Source organism: Camelus ferus, chromosome 2 (genome assembly GCF_009834535.1).
Source record: "Camelus ferus isolate YT-003-E chromosome 2, BCGSAC_Cfer_1.0, whole genome shotgun sequence".
Taxonomy (NCBI): Eukaryota; Metazoa; Chordata; class Mammalia; order Artiodactyla; family Camelidae; genus Camelus; species Camelus ferus.
Window position 1 is genome coordinate 49672981 of NC_045697.1, and position 17865 is coordinate 49690845.

A 17865-nucleotide genomic window follows, 5' to 3' on the forward strand; every position below is an offset into this window, starting at 1 on the left:
CTTTCTCTTTTCACTCTCTGACAAGGAATTTACTTTATGGAGATTTGATTTTCTCTTCTTTTTTTCTTGTCTAGTTGACCTTTTAGGTCAATAATTTCCTTTGATTTAAATGTTTGTACATTAAGAAAGAGGTTGGGGGAGGGTATAGCTCAAGTGGTAGAGCGCATACTTAGCATGCACAAGGTCCTGGGTTCAATCCCCAGTACCTTCATTAAAAATAAACGAATAAATAAATAAACCTAATTAACTCTCCCCACCAAAGAAATCAAACCAAAAAAAAAAAAAAAAAAAAGAGAGAGAAGAAAGAGGTTAATTTGGTGGGGATGGGGGGGTCGGGGGGCCTTCAGAGATATAGGCCTGATATTTTTGCTTGTTTTGAGAAACCATTTAGTGTTACCTAGTTAAGTGTGAAAACATCCTCATGTTTTTAATGTTTAACATTTAAACTGCAGGCCATGTGTAAGTGGAAAAGAGAAGAAAAATAGGATAAGAAAATAAAAAGAATGGTGAAGAAGTAGGAAAATGTTAAAGTCTAGGGTGTAGGATCATGACCTGTAGTGTACTGTTAAAAAGGGGCTTTTTCCTTAACCACTAGATTCACTGAAGCTAATTATTAAATAATCATCACCTTTGCCTTGTATTTGGTTGAGAAGGATATTGGGGAAACTCTCACTTGATCAAATTATCTCTAAATATGGACCTTTTGGAGTTACTAGCTCAAAAATTCTTGAGTTAGGATTATCATAAAGCATTGATAAAATAAGTATCTCTAAAACAGCAGGGTCACTTAGCATTTGCCCAAGATACTTTTTCTTTTTTAATTCCTGAAATAATTCATTTAAAAAAAGCTTAGTAAGCTTATAACTAATTATATAACAAGTTCTTAGAATAATACATTTCTAGTTTTCTACCTAATCTTCTAACAGATGCAAATATTTTTTATTGAGATTAGCTTTATGATCTGTCTGCAAGGAGATTTAAAGGGAATAAAGGTAAAACTACTGTCCAATTTAATGTCCCCATGGTAGAATCATATAACTTTTTAAATGTTATAGAAAATTTCAAACCTAGAAAGGAATGTAGAGAAAACAGTTATATAATGAACCCTCACAAACTAGTCGTCTAGCTACAACAATTAATAATCTGTTGACAATCTTTCATCTATGTGCACCCTCATCAACTTTTGTTTTTTTGGGAGAATTTTGAAGCAAATCCCAGATATTATATTATTTCACTAATAAATACCTTAGATAATTTGTAAAGTTTTCTTGTTCATTTAAAGCTTCTATTTTTACTGACAGTGATGGCTCCAATGAATCAGAACAAGATATAGTAAAATCTATAATAAAATGAGAGAACATAGATAAAACAAAATCATCTATGTAAAGTATCCAGCGCAGTAATAAGCACAGAGTAGATTGTTTCCTTTCCATTCTGCAAGTGCTTTAAATTTGAAAAATTCACAAAAATTCCTTAATGTCATAAAGTGTCTAATCAATACTCAAAATTTCATTAACTTTTTCGTAATTTGTTTATATAGTTTGAATTAAGAATCACACTGAAGTCTAGAGATCACAATTGGTTAATATGTCCTTCAAGATTCTTAATTTACAAGCTCTTCTTAATCTTTCTCACTCTCTTTTTTTGTTTGTTTAAACTTTGCCATTTATTTGTTGAAGAAAATAGGTTATTTGTCCCTTAGAATTTTCCATATAGTATAGTTTAATATGTTTCCTCTGTGTCCTGTATTTCATATAAACTCATAGTATAGCTTGATCAGAATCAGGTTCAAATTTGGCAAGACTGTTTCATAAGAGGTTGGTATATTCCTGTCCAGAGACACTGAACGTCTGGTGGCCTTTCTTTTTATGATATTAACAATCATTGGTGGTCACTGTCTAGATTTGTGCTTTATTTTTTATCACTTGTTACAGCTGTTTAAAATTTATTGACTGTGAAGAGGAATGTTCTATTTTTCTATATTTAGAAATGTGAATGTAGGCAGTTTTTCTTTGGTATGAACTGTATGTATTCCTTGGTTTCCCAGAAATGCTTACACATTGACCCGGACAAAAGGCCCTTCTGTGCTGAGCTCCTGCACCATGATTTCTTTCGTGTGGATGGATTTGCTGAGAGGTATAGTACTGACTGTATTTTCTAGATCACACCAATCTGGACTTAAAGTAAGGCCTCCATAACAGTACATAACAGTAACAAACAGGATTTCTCTTATTTCTCTATCCACTGGCTATTACAGGATCTCAAATATTTACCATCCTACCCTTAGCGATAATGCATTCCTAGGAGTGGTCCCCCTGCATTCACTAAATTAAGGCTCTTGGTTTTCATGACGCAGTCCCTTCATGCTTTTCTTTCTGTCTCCCTGTGGTGACATCTGCCACTCAGGTCACTGATCTCTACGTTGCCACCAGCTGTGTGATGCCATTATCTTGGGTGCTGATGCATTTGCAAAGGTGCCGTCTCCTATTGCTGCTGAACTCATACCACGCCCAGTCCTGACACTGCTGGCACTACTGATGTGCAGGAGACCTTGATGTGCCAAACCTGTGGGTGCCAGAGCTGCTGGCATGGTCTCCTGTTCTGTTCCAGCTGCTGGCATCAGTGCAGCTGACAAAACAAAAACTAGTGAGATGAGTGGCAATGACATTGCTTTATATTTTTGCTAAAATATTTAATATCTAGCTTAATAAAAGATAGCTAGTTCTCATATTGGCTTCTGCATTCAATTAGTTGTGATATGTTGTTTTGGTTGAAATATGTGGAGAAACTCAGGCCTCACACAAATGTGTAGTTGGAAAATCGAAGAGTATTTTAATAGCCCTTTTAGATCACTATCGGTATTCTTCTTTGATTTTATACCAACACTTTGGTACTACTCCAAAACTTGACAGTGGTAGCTTCTTAAATGTTGGTTGTGTTGTGGAATCTGAAACCGTGTCAATGAACTTCTCTTACTCTGTTACATTAAAATCCACTTGTCTGTCTTGCACTTTGAATAGATCTTTTACTCATGCATGCTTTTATAGCATCATGCATTAGTCATTTGGAAAATATTATTTTGCTAAGTTATGCAGAGTTTTAAAATGTTGACATTATTTCATTATACGATGTTAAAAAGTCACGTTCTTTCTTAAAAGTCTTCAGTATTGGGAATCTGCTAAGTTCATGGTAGTGGATACAAGTTAAACAATTCTAATTTTGGATAGAAATTAGAATTTTAGCATTGATGCAAATATTATCAGTTGTTTTCCTTGAAGTGACAAGCTCCTTTGTTCATTTTTTGGAAAGGAAATATCTGCTGAATACCCTGAGTCTGAATAATAATAATAATAAATTTTTAAATAGGTTTTTAAATAAAAATGTTGTTCCATGAAAAAAGTGGCTATTTTAGTTTGTAGCTCAACCAATCACACAAGAGCTTTTCTTAAGACAGCCATTGCACTTTGATTCGTAGCAGAAGTGCTTTATACATATTCCCATTTTGTCACACAGAATGTGAAAAAAAAGATATGTTCAAGGGTTTAGATTTAATAAAACAAATACTTTTTTCTTTGCTGCTTCATCAGGGACATTCTTAAATGAACCTGTCTTTTTTTTTCTTAAACTGAGGGTGTGTGGCTATGAAGAATACAAAAACTGCTAGCAAAGTTTGGTGCCGTTGCTTCAGTTCTTGCACTTCTTCAGCCCCTGCAGCTTTACCCACCATTGCTTTTTATACCATCAGCGCAAATGTTAGCATGGCAAAAAAGAAGTAATCTTTGTATTAAGATTAAAAGAGCTTTGACCTCGTGAACCTCCTGAAAGTTTCTCAAGGATCCCCAGGAGTCTGCAGATGACCTCATTTCTTATTTTAAATAACATAGTCTAGTTTAATACCCAATTAAAAAATTAAGTATCTTGAAAACTAATTTTTTCTAGATTTATCTGTCTCATACAATCTTACTTTATTGACAAATGTCTTTTTTTTAACATTTTTTATTGATTTATAATCATTTTACAATGTTGTGTCAAATTCCAGTGTTCAGCACAATTTTTCAGTTATTCATGGACATATACACACTCATTGTCACATTTTTTTCTCTGTGAGTTATCATAACATTTTGTGTATATTTCCCTGTGCTATACAGTGTAGTCTATTCTACAATTTTGAAATCCCAGTCTATCCCTTCCCACCCTCCACCCCCCTGGTAACCACAAGTCTGTATTCTCAGTCTGTGAGTCTATTTCTGTCCTTTATTTACGCTTTGTTTTTGTTTGTTTGTTTGTTTTGTTTTTGTTTTTTAGATTCCACATATGAGCGATCTCATATGGTATTTTTCTTTCTCTTTCTGGCTTACTTCACTTAGAATGACATTCTCCAGGAGCATCCATGTTGCTGCAAATGGCATTATGTTGTCGGGTTTTTATGGCTGAGTAGTATATGGCATTATGTTGTCGGTTTTATGGCTGAGTACATATACCACTTCTTCTTTATCCAGTCACTTGTTGATGGACATTTAGGCTGTTTCCATGTTTTGGCTATTGTAAATAGTGCTGCTATGAACATTGGGGTGCAGGTGTCATCCTGAAGTAGATTTCCTTCTGGATACAAGCCCAGGAGTGGGATTCCTGGGTCATATGGTAAGTCTATTCCTAGTCTTTTGAGGAATCTCCACACTGTTTTCCATAGTGGCTGCACCAAACTGCATTCCCACCAGCAGTGTAGGAGGGTTCCCCTTTCTCCACAGCCTCTCCAGCATTTGTCATTTGTGGATTTTTGAATGATGGCCATTCTGACTGGTGTGAGGTGATACCTCATTGTAGTTTTGATTTGCATTTCTCTGATAATTAGTGATATGGAGCATGACAAATGTCTTTTTATGTAGGTTTTCTCAGGAACTACAGTTAAAAGTACAGAAAGATGCCAGAAACATTTCTTTATCTAAAAAATCCCAAAGCAGAAAAAAGGAAAAGGAAAAAGATGATTCCTTAGGCGAAGAGAGAAAAACACTTGTGGTACAGGTAAATTTCCATGTTTTAATGCATATTAAATTTTAAATGTAATATATCCTTAAATTTGGGTGGGGGGCGAATAACAAAAATTTTAAAAGTTTCCTGAGTGGTTAACAAGTTAACTTTTAGCTTAGTTTTAAAAATGTATTTTCTCTGTAGGCACTGAGTGCCTACTGTGTACCAGCCTGTGCACCAGCCTCTGGAAGAGGGCTTGTCAGGAAACTGCACTATCCAAGAGCATTTAGACATGTGTGTGCACACCCGTATGCAAACACATGGACACAATACACACACATGCCATTTTTTTCCCTTAAATGATAGGAGGGAAAATATCATCTTTAGAATTTTATATAAAGTAGAGCATTTAAAAATTGAAATTTGAGGAAAGAGGCTATAGCTCAAGTGGCAGACTACATGCCTCGCATGCACAAGGTCCTGGATTAAATCCCCAGTATCTCCTCTAAAAAATAAATAAGTAAATAAATAAGTGAACCTAATTACCATCCCCCTAAAAAAAACATAAAATTGAGATTTGGGTATTTAATTTGTTTGAAGTTTACTTTTGTTGGTAAGCTATCCAGAATCTGTTCTTGGTAAGATAATTCAAATCAACCACCAGCCCACTCCCATTTTTCCCGAAGAAGAAAGAGCCCTGAATTTTGTGGTTCCCTGACTCTAAATATATGAGAACAAAAGCGAGCATGCTTGAGTCCTCTTCCATTTTTTTCCCACTGTAATATATATAAATTTGATAATGTGTATATATCATTAAATCTAATGTACATATCTTAGGGCTAGTATGAATTGCATTTTCATTCAAAATAAGATGTCTGACCGAGAATCCTGGGCTTTATTTTAATTCCAGGGGTAGAATAAGAAAAACAGGGGCACAAAAAGGTGGTATCTCTGATATTCTGCTTTAGTTGACAAGTACTTTATAGGGAGAGGTGATTTTTCATTCTCCTCAGATTATTAATATTACTAACATTTTTATTAATGGTCAGGATTCCAATGCTGATCCCAAAATTAAGGATTCTAAAGTGTTTAAAATAAAAGGGTCAAAAATGGATGGAGAAAAGGTTGAAAAAGTCAGTCGAGTTTCCAATGCCAGCTGTCTCCACAACAACGTGACAAGCCACATCAAAACAGTGCCTTCCACGAGCCTCCGAGATTGCAGCAATGGCAGTGTGGACCACATGAGGAATCCAGGCACGGCAATTCCCCCACTTACACACAACCTTTCTGTAGTGGCTCCCGCTGTTAGTTCCGGAATGGGGACTATCCCAGGAGTTCAGAGTTACAGGTATGAGTTAGGAAAATAAGAACAAAATATTGCTTAAATTGCAAATATTTATCAAGTCAGGCCCATGTATTGTTACTCTCAGGCTTCTGGGTGCTATTTATTCTCGTCAGTTTGCTGCTTCAAATGACTTCTTGGCCCATGTGATGAAAATTATTAGCATTTGATCAAAAAATTTACCCGAGTCCTCAGGAAATAGGTTTGTATTGTTTAAGTGAAGAGAATCTACAGCTATCTTGTCGAATAACACAAATGGATGTTGTCATAATAAAAGAGATAATTGGCTTTGAGGGTCTGTTGCCGCCTGGTGTGGCTGTGGGCATTTGGTAGTACAAAGAAGCTCCTTTTGGGAATTTCCTGAAAGGAGGGTAGTTTATTGGAGTTGAAGGCTGGGTGGGAGGCATGAGGGTAGGGGTAAAAGGACAGAATGTTTCACCAGATCCATGAGCATTTAGGACTAGGCACTAAATTCTGATTAAACTGCATATCCTGTGGTGTTGGGTCATTTGATTTTGGGCTTGAAAAAAAAATTACTGCTGGTCCTAATATAAATTTTTGTTGTTTTTGTTACAGAATGGATGAGAAAGCCAAGAAGTATTGTATTCCATTTGTTAAACCAAATAAACAGTCTCCATCAGGCATTTATAATATTAGTGTGACCACATCGGTAAGTGAACTGTTCTCAGTAGCAGAAGAGCAAGCATTATTTCTAGATTTTTATTAATATTAAATATGATAGTGAAGAACTGAATATTTTATTTGGAGACATATCATAAAGTGGAAAGTCAGTGATGCAGATATCATCGCAGCCTGTCAACATCATAAATGTGAAAGTCTTAAAGTTTAAGTTTTATGGAGTTTTTTAAGTCCAGAAGTTTAAATATAAGACTAACTATAAGTTACTATTAAAATGACATCTGTTTTAATTTTTTAGTAATGGCAAATTTTTGTAACCTAAGGCTTAGTAATCAGTTCTTTTTTTAGATTAGGTGAGAAGACAAATTGTCTCATCTCACCCACACTAGGTTTTTGGTGGAAGTATTCTATTTATTCATTTAACAAATATTTATTGATTATCTATTATGTGTAAGACACTGGAGATGAATAAGTCCGTCTTTCTTTCAAGGAGGTCATGGTCTAGTACAGAATCAACAAATCAGAACCTAGTGTGAGATTGCAGTAGCAGAAGCACATACAAGCTTCAGAGATTTGAAGGTTCAGAAGAGCATTATTATGTTCAACATAGCTGTTAGTACGTTTCTTTTTAAAGTTTAGTTGAATCATTATTGGTCTTTCACTCAAAACCCTCCATTGGCTTCTCACCTCTGAGTAAAGACCGAAGTGCTTACAGAGCCCGTTAGTCCCTTGCCTCACCCCTGCCCCCTCCATCCCTCTGCCCCACCCTGGCTACTCTCATTTTTGGTCACTCTATTCCAACCACATTGGTTTCCTTGTTATTCCTGGAACATGGCCAAACACGCCCCCACATGTGGGTATTTACACTTGCTGTTTCTTCTATTTTAGAGCATTCTTTCCCCAGATAATCCAAAGAATTTGCTTTTTTCCTCCTTCACTGCATGAAAGGGATTTGTGCTTATTGTTTCCCCTACTGCTCTGCCCTATTACTAGAACAGTGTGTAGTGCGTTGAAACTGCTTAAGGAAGGTGGTGAATGGATTCTTCTGCCAGGGAGGGGAAGGTATGGATGTATTCCCAAAGGAGTATTTTTCTCACAAATTTCCCTTCTCTATCTCCCTCATTATCCTCAGATTTGAAAAATACAGCCTTCTCTTCATATCTACCACGATTTAGGCATCACATTTGTTTTTCTTTTAATTGTTCTTAACCTGTAACTTCTGTACCCATAGTACTTTCCTTTTTGATATACCTTACTGGTTCATTTGTGGATATTTTTGCATTTTACATTCTTGGTCTGCTTTGGAAGATTATTTTGATCAGCAAAACTTTTCACAGCTGGCTCAATACCATTTTTCTGGAATCGATATCCGCCTTCTTTTAGGCATTGCATAATCAACGCTGGCTGATAATTGTAGATCTTATTTCTGTTTATCCTTCTTTGGAACAGGCAATCAAGAAAGGAGGTAAAGATTAGTGGGGAAAGGTCCACTGGAGTCTTTCCTTAGTGAAGATTAATGGAGGCAGAGCTAAGCCTAAACTTTTTTCAACTTGGTGGAATATCAATATCCCTTTCTCATGCTTTGTGCCCTGATTCTGAGATGTGAATAAACATGTTATTATAAATATCTCTTACGTATTTTACTTGTCATTCTTGGCATATATAAATCTAGTAGTTTGGAGTCATTATTTTAATTTTTTTGTACTTGTGGAGAGCTTTTTTTAAATTATTTTATTTTGTAGCTGATTTGAACCAAGAGGCTTAGCACTTATTCTATTAAAAGAGCAAGTAGAAACACCCAAAAGAAAGAAACTTAAAAGCTCACTATAGGACTCCTGAAGACTTTCTGAGAAGCAGAGTGACAGAATGCACAGATGTTAAACTCGAGGCATCAAGAACCTCAGTGGCTTAACACTGTTAGATGTCTTTGTGTGTATATTTCAGTATACCTACATGTATGTGTATATACATGGATGTACATGTGATTTCATTATACATAAGTGGTTTTTGTTTTGGCAAATCATGTAGTCTCTCTGTGTATCATCTGTTTTGAAGATGTGGAAATGAATATAGCGTTTCTGTGATTCTCAAATGAAGCAGGTTGGGAAAATGTCAAGTTCACAAAGGTGCAGAACTGAAGTGCTACTAGGCTTCTCTTTATTATTTTTTCAGGCTTTATCAAGTATGAAGTAATAATACTAAGAAAGATCAGGAGAATAACTGAAGTTACAATTTTTTTACTTAATAAACTATTTCTAGGAAGATAATACCATTTGCTAACTCTGAGGAGTAAGGCAAAGACAATTAACTATAGAAAAGAGAGTAACAAGGTTATTATTGGGAAGGTGAAAACCAAGGTAGGAGATGTGATATACACGATGAGATGACTGTTGTCTTTGACTATTCAAAACTCAGGTGGCAATAGCAACTGTGTGCTGAAACGCGCAGCAAGTGTCCTAAGGCCTGACCTTGCTGGCCTGAGAGCCCAAGACATTGATGCCCACCTTCTAACCTTTACTGCTCACAGGACTTACACTGAAGGTTGGCAGAGGGAGAGGGAGAAACTCATAGCAACCCAGCTGTCCACCTATTAGCAATTTTAATAAATTCAATGAGGAAAAGATTTGAAATAATTGGATGAAATTGTTTTATATGTTAATAATGTTCTTGAAATTTTGTATTAGTTTGGCTTTTCAATTCCATACATTTAAGGATATGAACATAGTAGTTACAAAAAGGGGCAAGCTTACCCGGAAGCTAATTCATTTGTGTTAACCATTCTGATATTAGGTTGCTAGTGAAAAGACCCTGCTGCAGGCAAGTAAGAAAAGAAGGGACTACTCAAAGACAGATGTCCGCTTGCCTGAGCTAAACTATAATCATCTCCCTGAACTAAGAGCCTTGGAAGGCATCGGTATGTTTTAATGCTTTTACTTTTTCAGCCCTTTTGTTTACAGTATTTAAAATGTATACTAAATAAACTAATAGAATTTTGAAAGTAAAAATTCATAGTAACTTTACATATTTAAGTATGTAAATATGTACAGACTTAGGTACAATAAGTACATCCTGAGGGACAGATACAGAATGTGAAAAACTAACAAAAATGTCTGATTTTCTCACTGTGTTTATGGTTATTTTTACCTAGCTCGAAATTCCAGGTTAATAAGGAGAGAGAACAAAAATCTTTCAGAATCTCGAATTCCTTCTCTGGCCACTATTGACTTGCACGCCCCCAGTATCGCATTACATCAGGTACAGAAATACTCTGTGGGTTGCGTGGAACCTGGGTCTCTCTCATACTTCTTATTCAGATATCTTTGGGAGAGTTTGCTCTTAAGGATTCGGCAGGTTCGTTAGTGGGGTCTATGAAACTTTGCTTGTTAAATTTTGTTTTATGGTTCATCGCACTTAACACCTTTATTACATAAACACCTCCCAGCCTACAGCAATCAGTTTTTTATAGATGAAAAAATGATGTGTGTGTGTTTGTATAGCCTAGCTATGGCTTTTATGTAACTGTAGGCTTTATGGTAGTTTATAGTATTTCAGTCCATTAATACCAAGGTTATAACCAACCTATCTTTCAAAGAGTGAAACTCTGGAATTGTTGTTATTCGTTAAAAATGTGTTGTCTGTTTGACACTTGTCTCCAGGACAATCCATTCTATCTGTGCTAAAGATTTTTCTATTACAAATAGTCATCTCTAGAAAAAAGTAATTTCTCTTATCTCTTCAGAGTATGTACGTTTCTGCTACTTTTACACCCACAGTCACAGCACTAAGAAAGCTGGCAGACGCTTTAACCTCCTGAGCCGTCCATAGCGAGCCGCAGGCTTGGGGTATGTGTCGCTGAGCTTCCACTTTACCTCCTTAGACAGATCTCTCACCTTTGCTTGATGCTAGACAACTTTTGTTTTGGGATTTAATTCCCCAGCTTTATTGTTTAAGTATTTCCATTTCATACACAACCCCTGTATGTTGCCTCCTTCTCTATGTGGATGCCTTTTCCTACTGGTACCCCTTAAATAATTTTGTAGAGCTCTGCAAACAAGGGGAACAGTATTGTTGAGGATGACAAATTACAGAGGCAGTTGCCCAGTGATACTGAAAACAAGTATTGACCTGTGTTGCTTTGCCTCATCTCTTGCTGCCAATTTTGGTAGCAACACCCTCCAAGCTAAACAAATTCCTGCTGTGTGAAGATTAATCGCTGTCACAGATTTTGCATTTAGGAACTACAGAGTCTCAATAAATTCCTTGTATGCTTCTAAGTTTATATTCAGCGTGGATTTTAAAGGTGCAGAATTTTCCACTTGCTCTTTGTGACAAGTGCACTATTGTTCAAAAACACTTTGCAAGGTTGACATAACGAAATCTTGTTTCATGTAGTAGAAGAAAGTCTTTGGCTGCCTTTACACTTCTTCAATATTTTTATTTGTCCTTCTGAACTAATCCTCTTATATTTATAAGCTGGTTCTGCATTTTTACTCTCAGTTTACTTGCTCAATTTCCATTTGTATTTAAAACACGATAAAAGAGAAGGTAGGTGTAGCAAAAAATACATTTAACGCCAAGATAATACGCACTTATGTGTGGAAAATCTAAGTGGGAGGAGAAACCACTGAAGACTGAAAGCAAAAGGCCTCTGGCAGAGGCTGCGACCTGCCTTGCACTCTTTCTTCATGGTGTCCATCGATACATCAAACTACATTTTGTTTCTGAACATAACACAAACATTTTCATGTTTATAAAAGTCTGTTATGTACCTTCCGGAACAGTCTGTAAGACAGAGTTTTGTAAGTAAAGTATTGCAAAGTCCGTGGACTTTGTCCCCACCCTCTGCATGCTTACACATGCTATGTACCTACATGCATAGCTACACATTTTTTCCTCTAAGCACTGTTTTCTTCATCCCACAAATTTTGATAACATCTGAGCCACCTCAGGATTGATATCTGTTGATTGCTTTTCCCTTTAGAATTAATCACACTTTACTGGATATTTTTATGTCCAGTACTTTTGGATTGTATTTCGGATGTTGTAAATGTTGTATTGTGTAGCCTCTGGGTCTTGTTATAATTCTCAGGAGAATGTTGAAAATTTTGTTTTAGTAGGCAGTCACCCAAATTTTGTTTACACTGTAATTTTTGCCTTACCTTCGGTGAGAGGTGGTTTAAATCTCAAGTCTCTAGGTCTCTGTAATCCTAGTTTGCATCTGTCCTGCCTTTGTGTAGTTCAGTGGTTGTAAGGTGATTCAAGTCTCATTCAGTTCTCTAAGCCTCTTGTTTGGAGCAGTCCTGTGCGTGCATCCCTCAGGAACTGGACTGAGACTTCTGTGGGTTTCTACACAGAATCAGAGGCTCTCCTCTAGTTCTCCTCCCTCCAGAATTCCCCCCATATTTCAACCTGCACGGATTCCTTTTCCTGGTTTCTCTGTCTACAAAGATGGGGTTCCTTTCAGATGTTTAGCTTTGTGCACTTCCTCACTACTCTGAGAATGGGGCTGGCCTTTGGGCAAAGTCACAGAACTGAAAAAATTAACAAAATTAGAAGCCCACGCCCATGAGAAGGGTTATATCTCCAAGTTTTGACTCTTTCCCTTAATCCTGTTTTTTGTGGGTTTTTTTTTTTTTTGTTATTTTTGTCAAAGAGTTTCGCTTTGTTTTTGGTAATAGGTAGGAGACATGGCTTGTAGTGAGTGTACATTGCCCTGGGGCATCGGAAGTATCTCTTTAATGTCTGTGTCAACAAAGGGGTAAAAAATTAAGAAGCCCTTACCTCATCTCCCTCTGTGTAAGCAAACTGAGCTATAAATAGTTGATTCTAATCATCTGATACTAGAACAAGAATTTGGATTTGGGGAGAGTAGGACTTTTAGAATTACTGTGAATCTGTAATGCTCAATGATTAACTTTTAGGTATCAGGATCTCCCCCGTCAGATGATTCGGAGGCTGATTTTCCTCGAATGGAACACCACCACTGAGTGTCATTTTGATTCTGAACTGGGTAGGTCTGATTTCTCACACTTAAAGCTGTGTAACTTTTCATGGGGAATATTTTGTAGCTTGTTGAAGACCAAATTCTGCAGCTGAAACATTCTGGAATGATTGATTCCATGAGAACTCCTGATAGACAAAGAGTTGTACCACTTAAAAAAACAGAAGTAGCATTTGTCTCTGGGATGAAATCCCTTTTTATAGAGTTTACATCTCTTGCTTTTAAACTGATCTCCTGTATTTTGTTAGATACAGTAATGTGAATTTAGAGTGGCAAGTGCTTCAGAAGGATATATACTTATCTCCCATATCAGTCTTTTGCCCTTTGGGCTTGTAAAGCAAGAGAGATTAAATGATTGCTTGGTAATCTTTTTTCCCAGTGAAGAGGGATTAGCGCTATACCAAATGATTGCCTTCCTTTTAAATATAACTTTTTAGTACTAAAAAACAATGACTCAGACGAGTCATTCAAAATTTCATATCTTATTAACTCTGTGAAATGTGTTGATAATAAAAACCTGCATTCTCATAACTGTGTTGTTGAAACTAATCTGTTAACCTCCACAACACATTTTGAATGTCTGTGACATCAAATATGAATTTGCTGTGAAGTAAACAAATTTTAAGTTTTAATTTCTCATGTTTACAGGTCCCTTCCAAGGCCCTAGTAGAAGTCATTGCAATGCATTCATTTTACATACTGTATAACCGCAAGGTCTATAAAACTTCGATCTATTTTGTCAAAATTAGTCATTATTTACATAAAAGGAAATGTCTTGCTACACATGATAGTTTTGGTGGGTAATTATGCTGAAGATGGCCTTTAAAATCTTGTTTTTGATACATATGATCTAAGGTTTTCTTAGATTGTGGAATACTTACCAATATTATCAATATACAGCGTGAGAAAGCAAGTGAGGTAGGAATCAATTTCTAGGGAGATTCTATGTAAACTGGTGGCAAATATCCCCCCTTGCTTTTAGATGCTGCTCTAGCACTTGAGATGACATCCTTTTGCAGCAGAAGTGCTGATATCCTAGAAGAGATGCATGATTTTGAGCATTTACTTCTGAATTGTCTGCATTTTCCGAGAAGGGCCTTGAAGGAGAAGAAAAGACAGACTTCTGAGTGTTTCAAAGGAACCTCGAACAACTGTCCCTTCCCAATTGTTATCCCATCCCGTCACCTGCAAGTCCACTGATACAATTTCAAGATATAGCCAATGGAAGAATAGTGATAGGTTTCTTGTTTACATGAATGTATATTTACTATTAGTAGGTTGTATATTTAAAGTGATTTAAAAAAGGGAGAAAGAGATAAGCATTTAGAAGGTCATTTATACATTGAACCTCATGTGTTATCTGTATAAACGTATACATTTATTTGGGAGTGGATTTGGTGGAGGTAGGTGGTAAAAAGTAAAATCAGTTGAAGAAAATGAAAAGAACTAGGATCAGTAAGAGAAAATACTTTCCTTACCCTAATTTAACTGTAAAACACATTTAAAAATCTTGCTTGTTTCTAGGTGTTAAGGAGATTTGTAACTGCTCTCTATGGATAGATGTGTATCTTTGGTTTCTGTGATTATTGTTGTTTAATCAGTGTTATTGTGGGAATCTGGCCTCTCTGCTGATCTTCTAAGAACCACACTAATGCAAATTTTGCAAAGAAACCTTTTATTTCTAATGACCTAGTATGACTCTGGCATTGGGTAGTCCTCTGTTTTGTAAGATTCTGGTGCTAATGTTCCTATGTGTAGGAACGTTACTGGAACAAGAATGGGGACAGAGAATTTTGTAAGTCTGCCTTGGAGCTGAGTACTGTGCTTCTCATGGGAAAAAGAGGAACACACACCTTAGGAGATGGAAACAGCGTTACCAACTGACTAGGGCTGATCACTCTTCTGTGGGCCAATTGCTCTGGAAGTCTCCAGCTGAAAAGGCGTTGGGGAGGGAATGCCCACTGTTTTGGACTTCACTCTTGTCTCCTGAGAGCTTGAAGGTGTGTTGCACAGAACCCAGAGATGTTCCTGTCTCCTGTTTTCTCAGACACTTAAGCCTTCCCCAAAGCTTTTCACCAAGGTGCAAAATCATTTCCCTGCAGCCCACACATCTTTTCTAATGCACTAGTTCACAACTTTTACATGGAAGAGTTAAACCAGCTGGACTCCAGGTTTTGGGTTTCTGGGTTTTAAGACATGCTCTGCATTTATCATCTTAGAGAATGGTTGTTCAGGGGACCAGAATCTGTGTGGACTTATTTTGCCTTAACCAATTAACAGTGTATTTTTTCCAAAAGGCTTTGAGGAGAACTTAGCCCCCAGATTTAACTAGCAGTTTTCTCTGTTACTCTAAGGAGCTTAATACTGAAATTCTGACTTTAGACACTCAAGCTTCAAAAGGACATTCCAGAGGAGGCAAAATAAGGGGCTCCAATGTGGATTCTATAGGTGGTTCAACTAAAATTTCACCTTGATTTTGAGACTCTGTCTTTAGCCTCTGACCAGATGTTTGACTAGATTGGTGCGGCTAATGTACTGAACAAAATTAGTGTATAGGTAGTAATAGGCTTCATATTAAAATGCTATTGTTTTATTTTTATTTTGAAAAATATTGCCAGCAGACTGTACAGCATGGAAAGCAGGCAATACTTAGAAGCCAAGTGTTTCTCCAGTTTATTTCAATGTTATTTTTATTTAAGATCAGTCTGAAAATATCACTTCACTGTCTGAGAGTCTAAGATCAGTTACCTTCTCATTTCTGTGTTTGCTTTTGATATTTTTTGTTTACTAAAACATTTTGTGAACTTTAGAATTACAGAACTAAAAATGATTTACTGTGAGTCCACGTTGAGACTTGAGAACCATATCTGGTTAGAACCTTGGCAGAACTCCTTGAAAAAGAAGATTTTGCAAATTGGAGCCATAGATACTGAAGCAAAAGAATCCCTTTTCTCAGTTTAAGGTTACTTTGCTTTGTCTCACTTTACAAGGATATGATTAAGCCACTTACTAATAGGAAATATGTGTATGTACTGGTTGGGGGAAATGAGCTTGCTATGTGTGTATGTATCTTTTAAAATTAATAAATATTATATCTTACTGAGCTCCATATATGGTTTTTATCTGCATTTATTTAATTAAGAGACCATGAATAATGTGTACAACACTGTATAGTTTTAAACCATAAGTTTGAAGCCATCTGTAAATTCTCTTTTCGAAATTTTGGATATAAGGGTAGCGAGTTAATTTTCTTGTAAAGCCAGTGATACAAGCAGCCTGATCCTAAAGTAACATGTCCTGTAAAGACTACCTGGTAAAAGTGACAGACTCAGTCTTAGAACCTGGTTCTCCTGGCTGAGAATCCCTTGCTTGGTTACAATGGCTGCCTTCCTATAGAAATGGGACTATAGAAGATGTGTTTTCTTATATGACTCATTGTTGGTTCCTTTACCTTAGTTGTACTACAGTATAAGGCTGGATCTGTAATAAATTATGAGTCACACTAGACTGAAAAATGTGATTGACTTGTTTTCTAAGCCCTCCTCTATATCACCGAACTGTTGGAAACATTAGAAACACTAACGTCACTGCTTCTGAGGTTTAAGGCCAGTCCTGGAGACGTGGACTAAGTGGATCTGTTGCTCTGTGTTGTGCTTCAGCATTAGAAGTGGGCCCTTAACACTCTTCTATGTGAATGAAAACTTACGTTTTCGTATTGCTTTTTAAATGGCCTTAATTTTCTCTCTTGATAGTTTCAGACATGAAGTAACTTGAAAATGTAATTAACATGCAGCTTATCTATTTCTTACCCTGTCTTTCTGTGAAGTGCCCTACCACAGATCATTTGTCATCACTTGTATGTGACTTGTGATTTAGAGCTTTGTGTTTACAGATGTTTGTAGCTATCTGACACTGACTGTATTATATACTGAGAGATTGAAAGCAAAACAAAAACCCATCCACAAAATGTCATTTTCCTTTGCTTTCGGTGAAATTTTATTTCCCCCCATTGCATAACCTTTTTTAATCCCTTCTTGTTCTACTTTGGCATGCAGGGTTATCTCCTGTAGAAGTGAGGAAGGTTCTAGCAAAATTGTGGAAATGGTATTGTTGGTTTACATGAATTAAATAAGAAAGAATCAGGGAAATGAATCCAAAATGTCTCATTTCAGCATGTTTTCCTGTTCCTACACCGGGGTGGGATCTCCTATCAGTCAAGAGAACAGGTTTTCATGTCAACTTATTTCAGTGCCTCTAAGTCTGGAAAGCGATCTCCATTAACATTGCTGCTAGAATTTAAAACTGTCCCTCCACCCCATGACAACAGCATTTCCATTGGTTACTTCCCTCCTGAATCTGCTTTTAGACTTTTTCCTTGGATCATCCCTCCTTTTGCTTCCATGAATACCTACCTATCCATCTCTTCCACTGTATACTTTTTAAGTAGAAAAGCTGTTTATTAAATTGCTCCTAGACCCTCTGGAAGAGTCAGGGCCAGATTCTGAAGGTACACGGGGAAGAACCACACCCAATATCACTGCCCTCACCAAAATTTCTGTGTCTCTTAAAGACTAGGAACCACATCTTATTTATCTCTTTCTGTTCCACACCATCTAGTGCTGTGATTTCTATGTGACAATAGTTAATAATAACCCTATGAAAGTAGAAATGTTACTCATGTTTTATAGACAAGGCACAGGCTTAGAAAGTTTAAGAAATTTGCTCAGTGTTACTCGCTTAATAAATGATAGGCGCATGGGTGTTTGCGGGAATAAATATATGGTCATGATTTCTCAGATCTGGAATCAATTAAAATTTTTTGTTTGTTTAGATAATATAAACTTTGGGAGCTTAGACTCCTGGAGCTACCTACATCCTCATTCACTTACAGTGGAGGAAGTGTGTTTTTCCAGCC

The 17865-nt window shown here is 36.6% G+C and overlaps 1 protein-coding gene across 1 annotated transcript in view; it reads left to right on the top strand.

The window, feature by feature from the left end:
• Nucleotides 1-16061, top strand: part of CDKL2 (cyclin dependent kinase like 2) — a 29540-nt gene extending 13479 nt beyond the window's left edge. The window contains exons 7-14 of the mRNA XM_014552046.2: nt 2048-2136; nt 4887-5022; nt 6018-6316; nt 6887-6980; nt 9740-9863; nt 10098-10204; nt 12871-12959; nt 13933-16061. Coding sequence (XP_014407532.2) covers nt 2048-2136; nt 4887-5022; nt 6018-6316; nt 6887-6980; nt 9740-9863; nt 10098-10204; nt 12871-12936 — 915 coding nt within the window. The 3' untranslated portion in view covers nt 12937-12959; nt 13933-16061. The remainder of the gene's footprint in view (nt 1-2047; nt 2137-4886; nt 5023-6017; nt 6317-6886; nt 6981-9739; nt 9864-10097; nt 10205-12870; nt 12960-13932) is intronic.
• The last annotated feature ends 1804 nt before the right edge of the window (nt 16062-17865 follow it).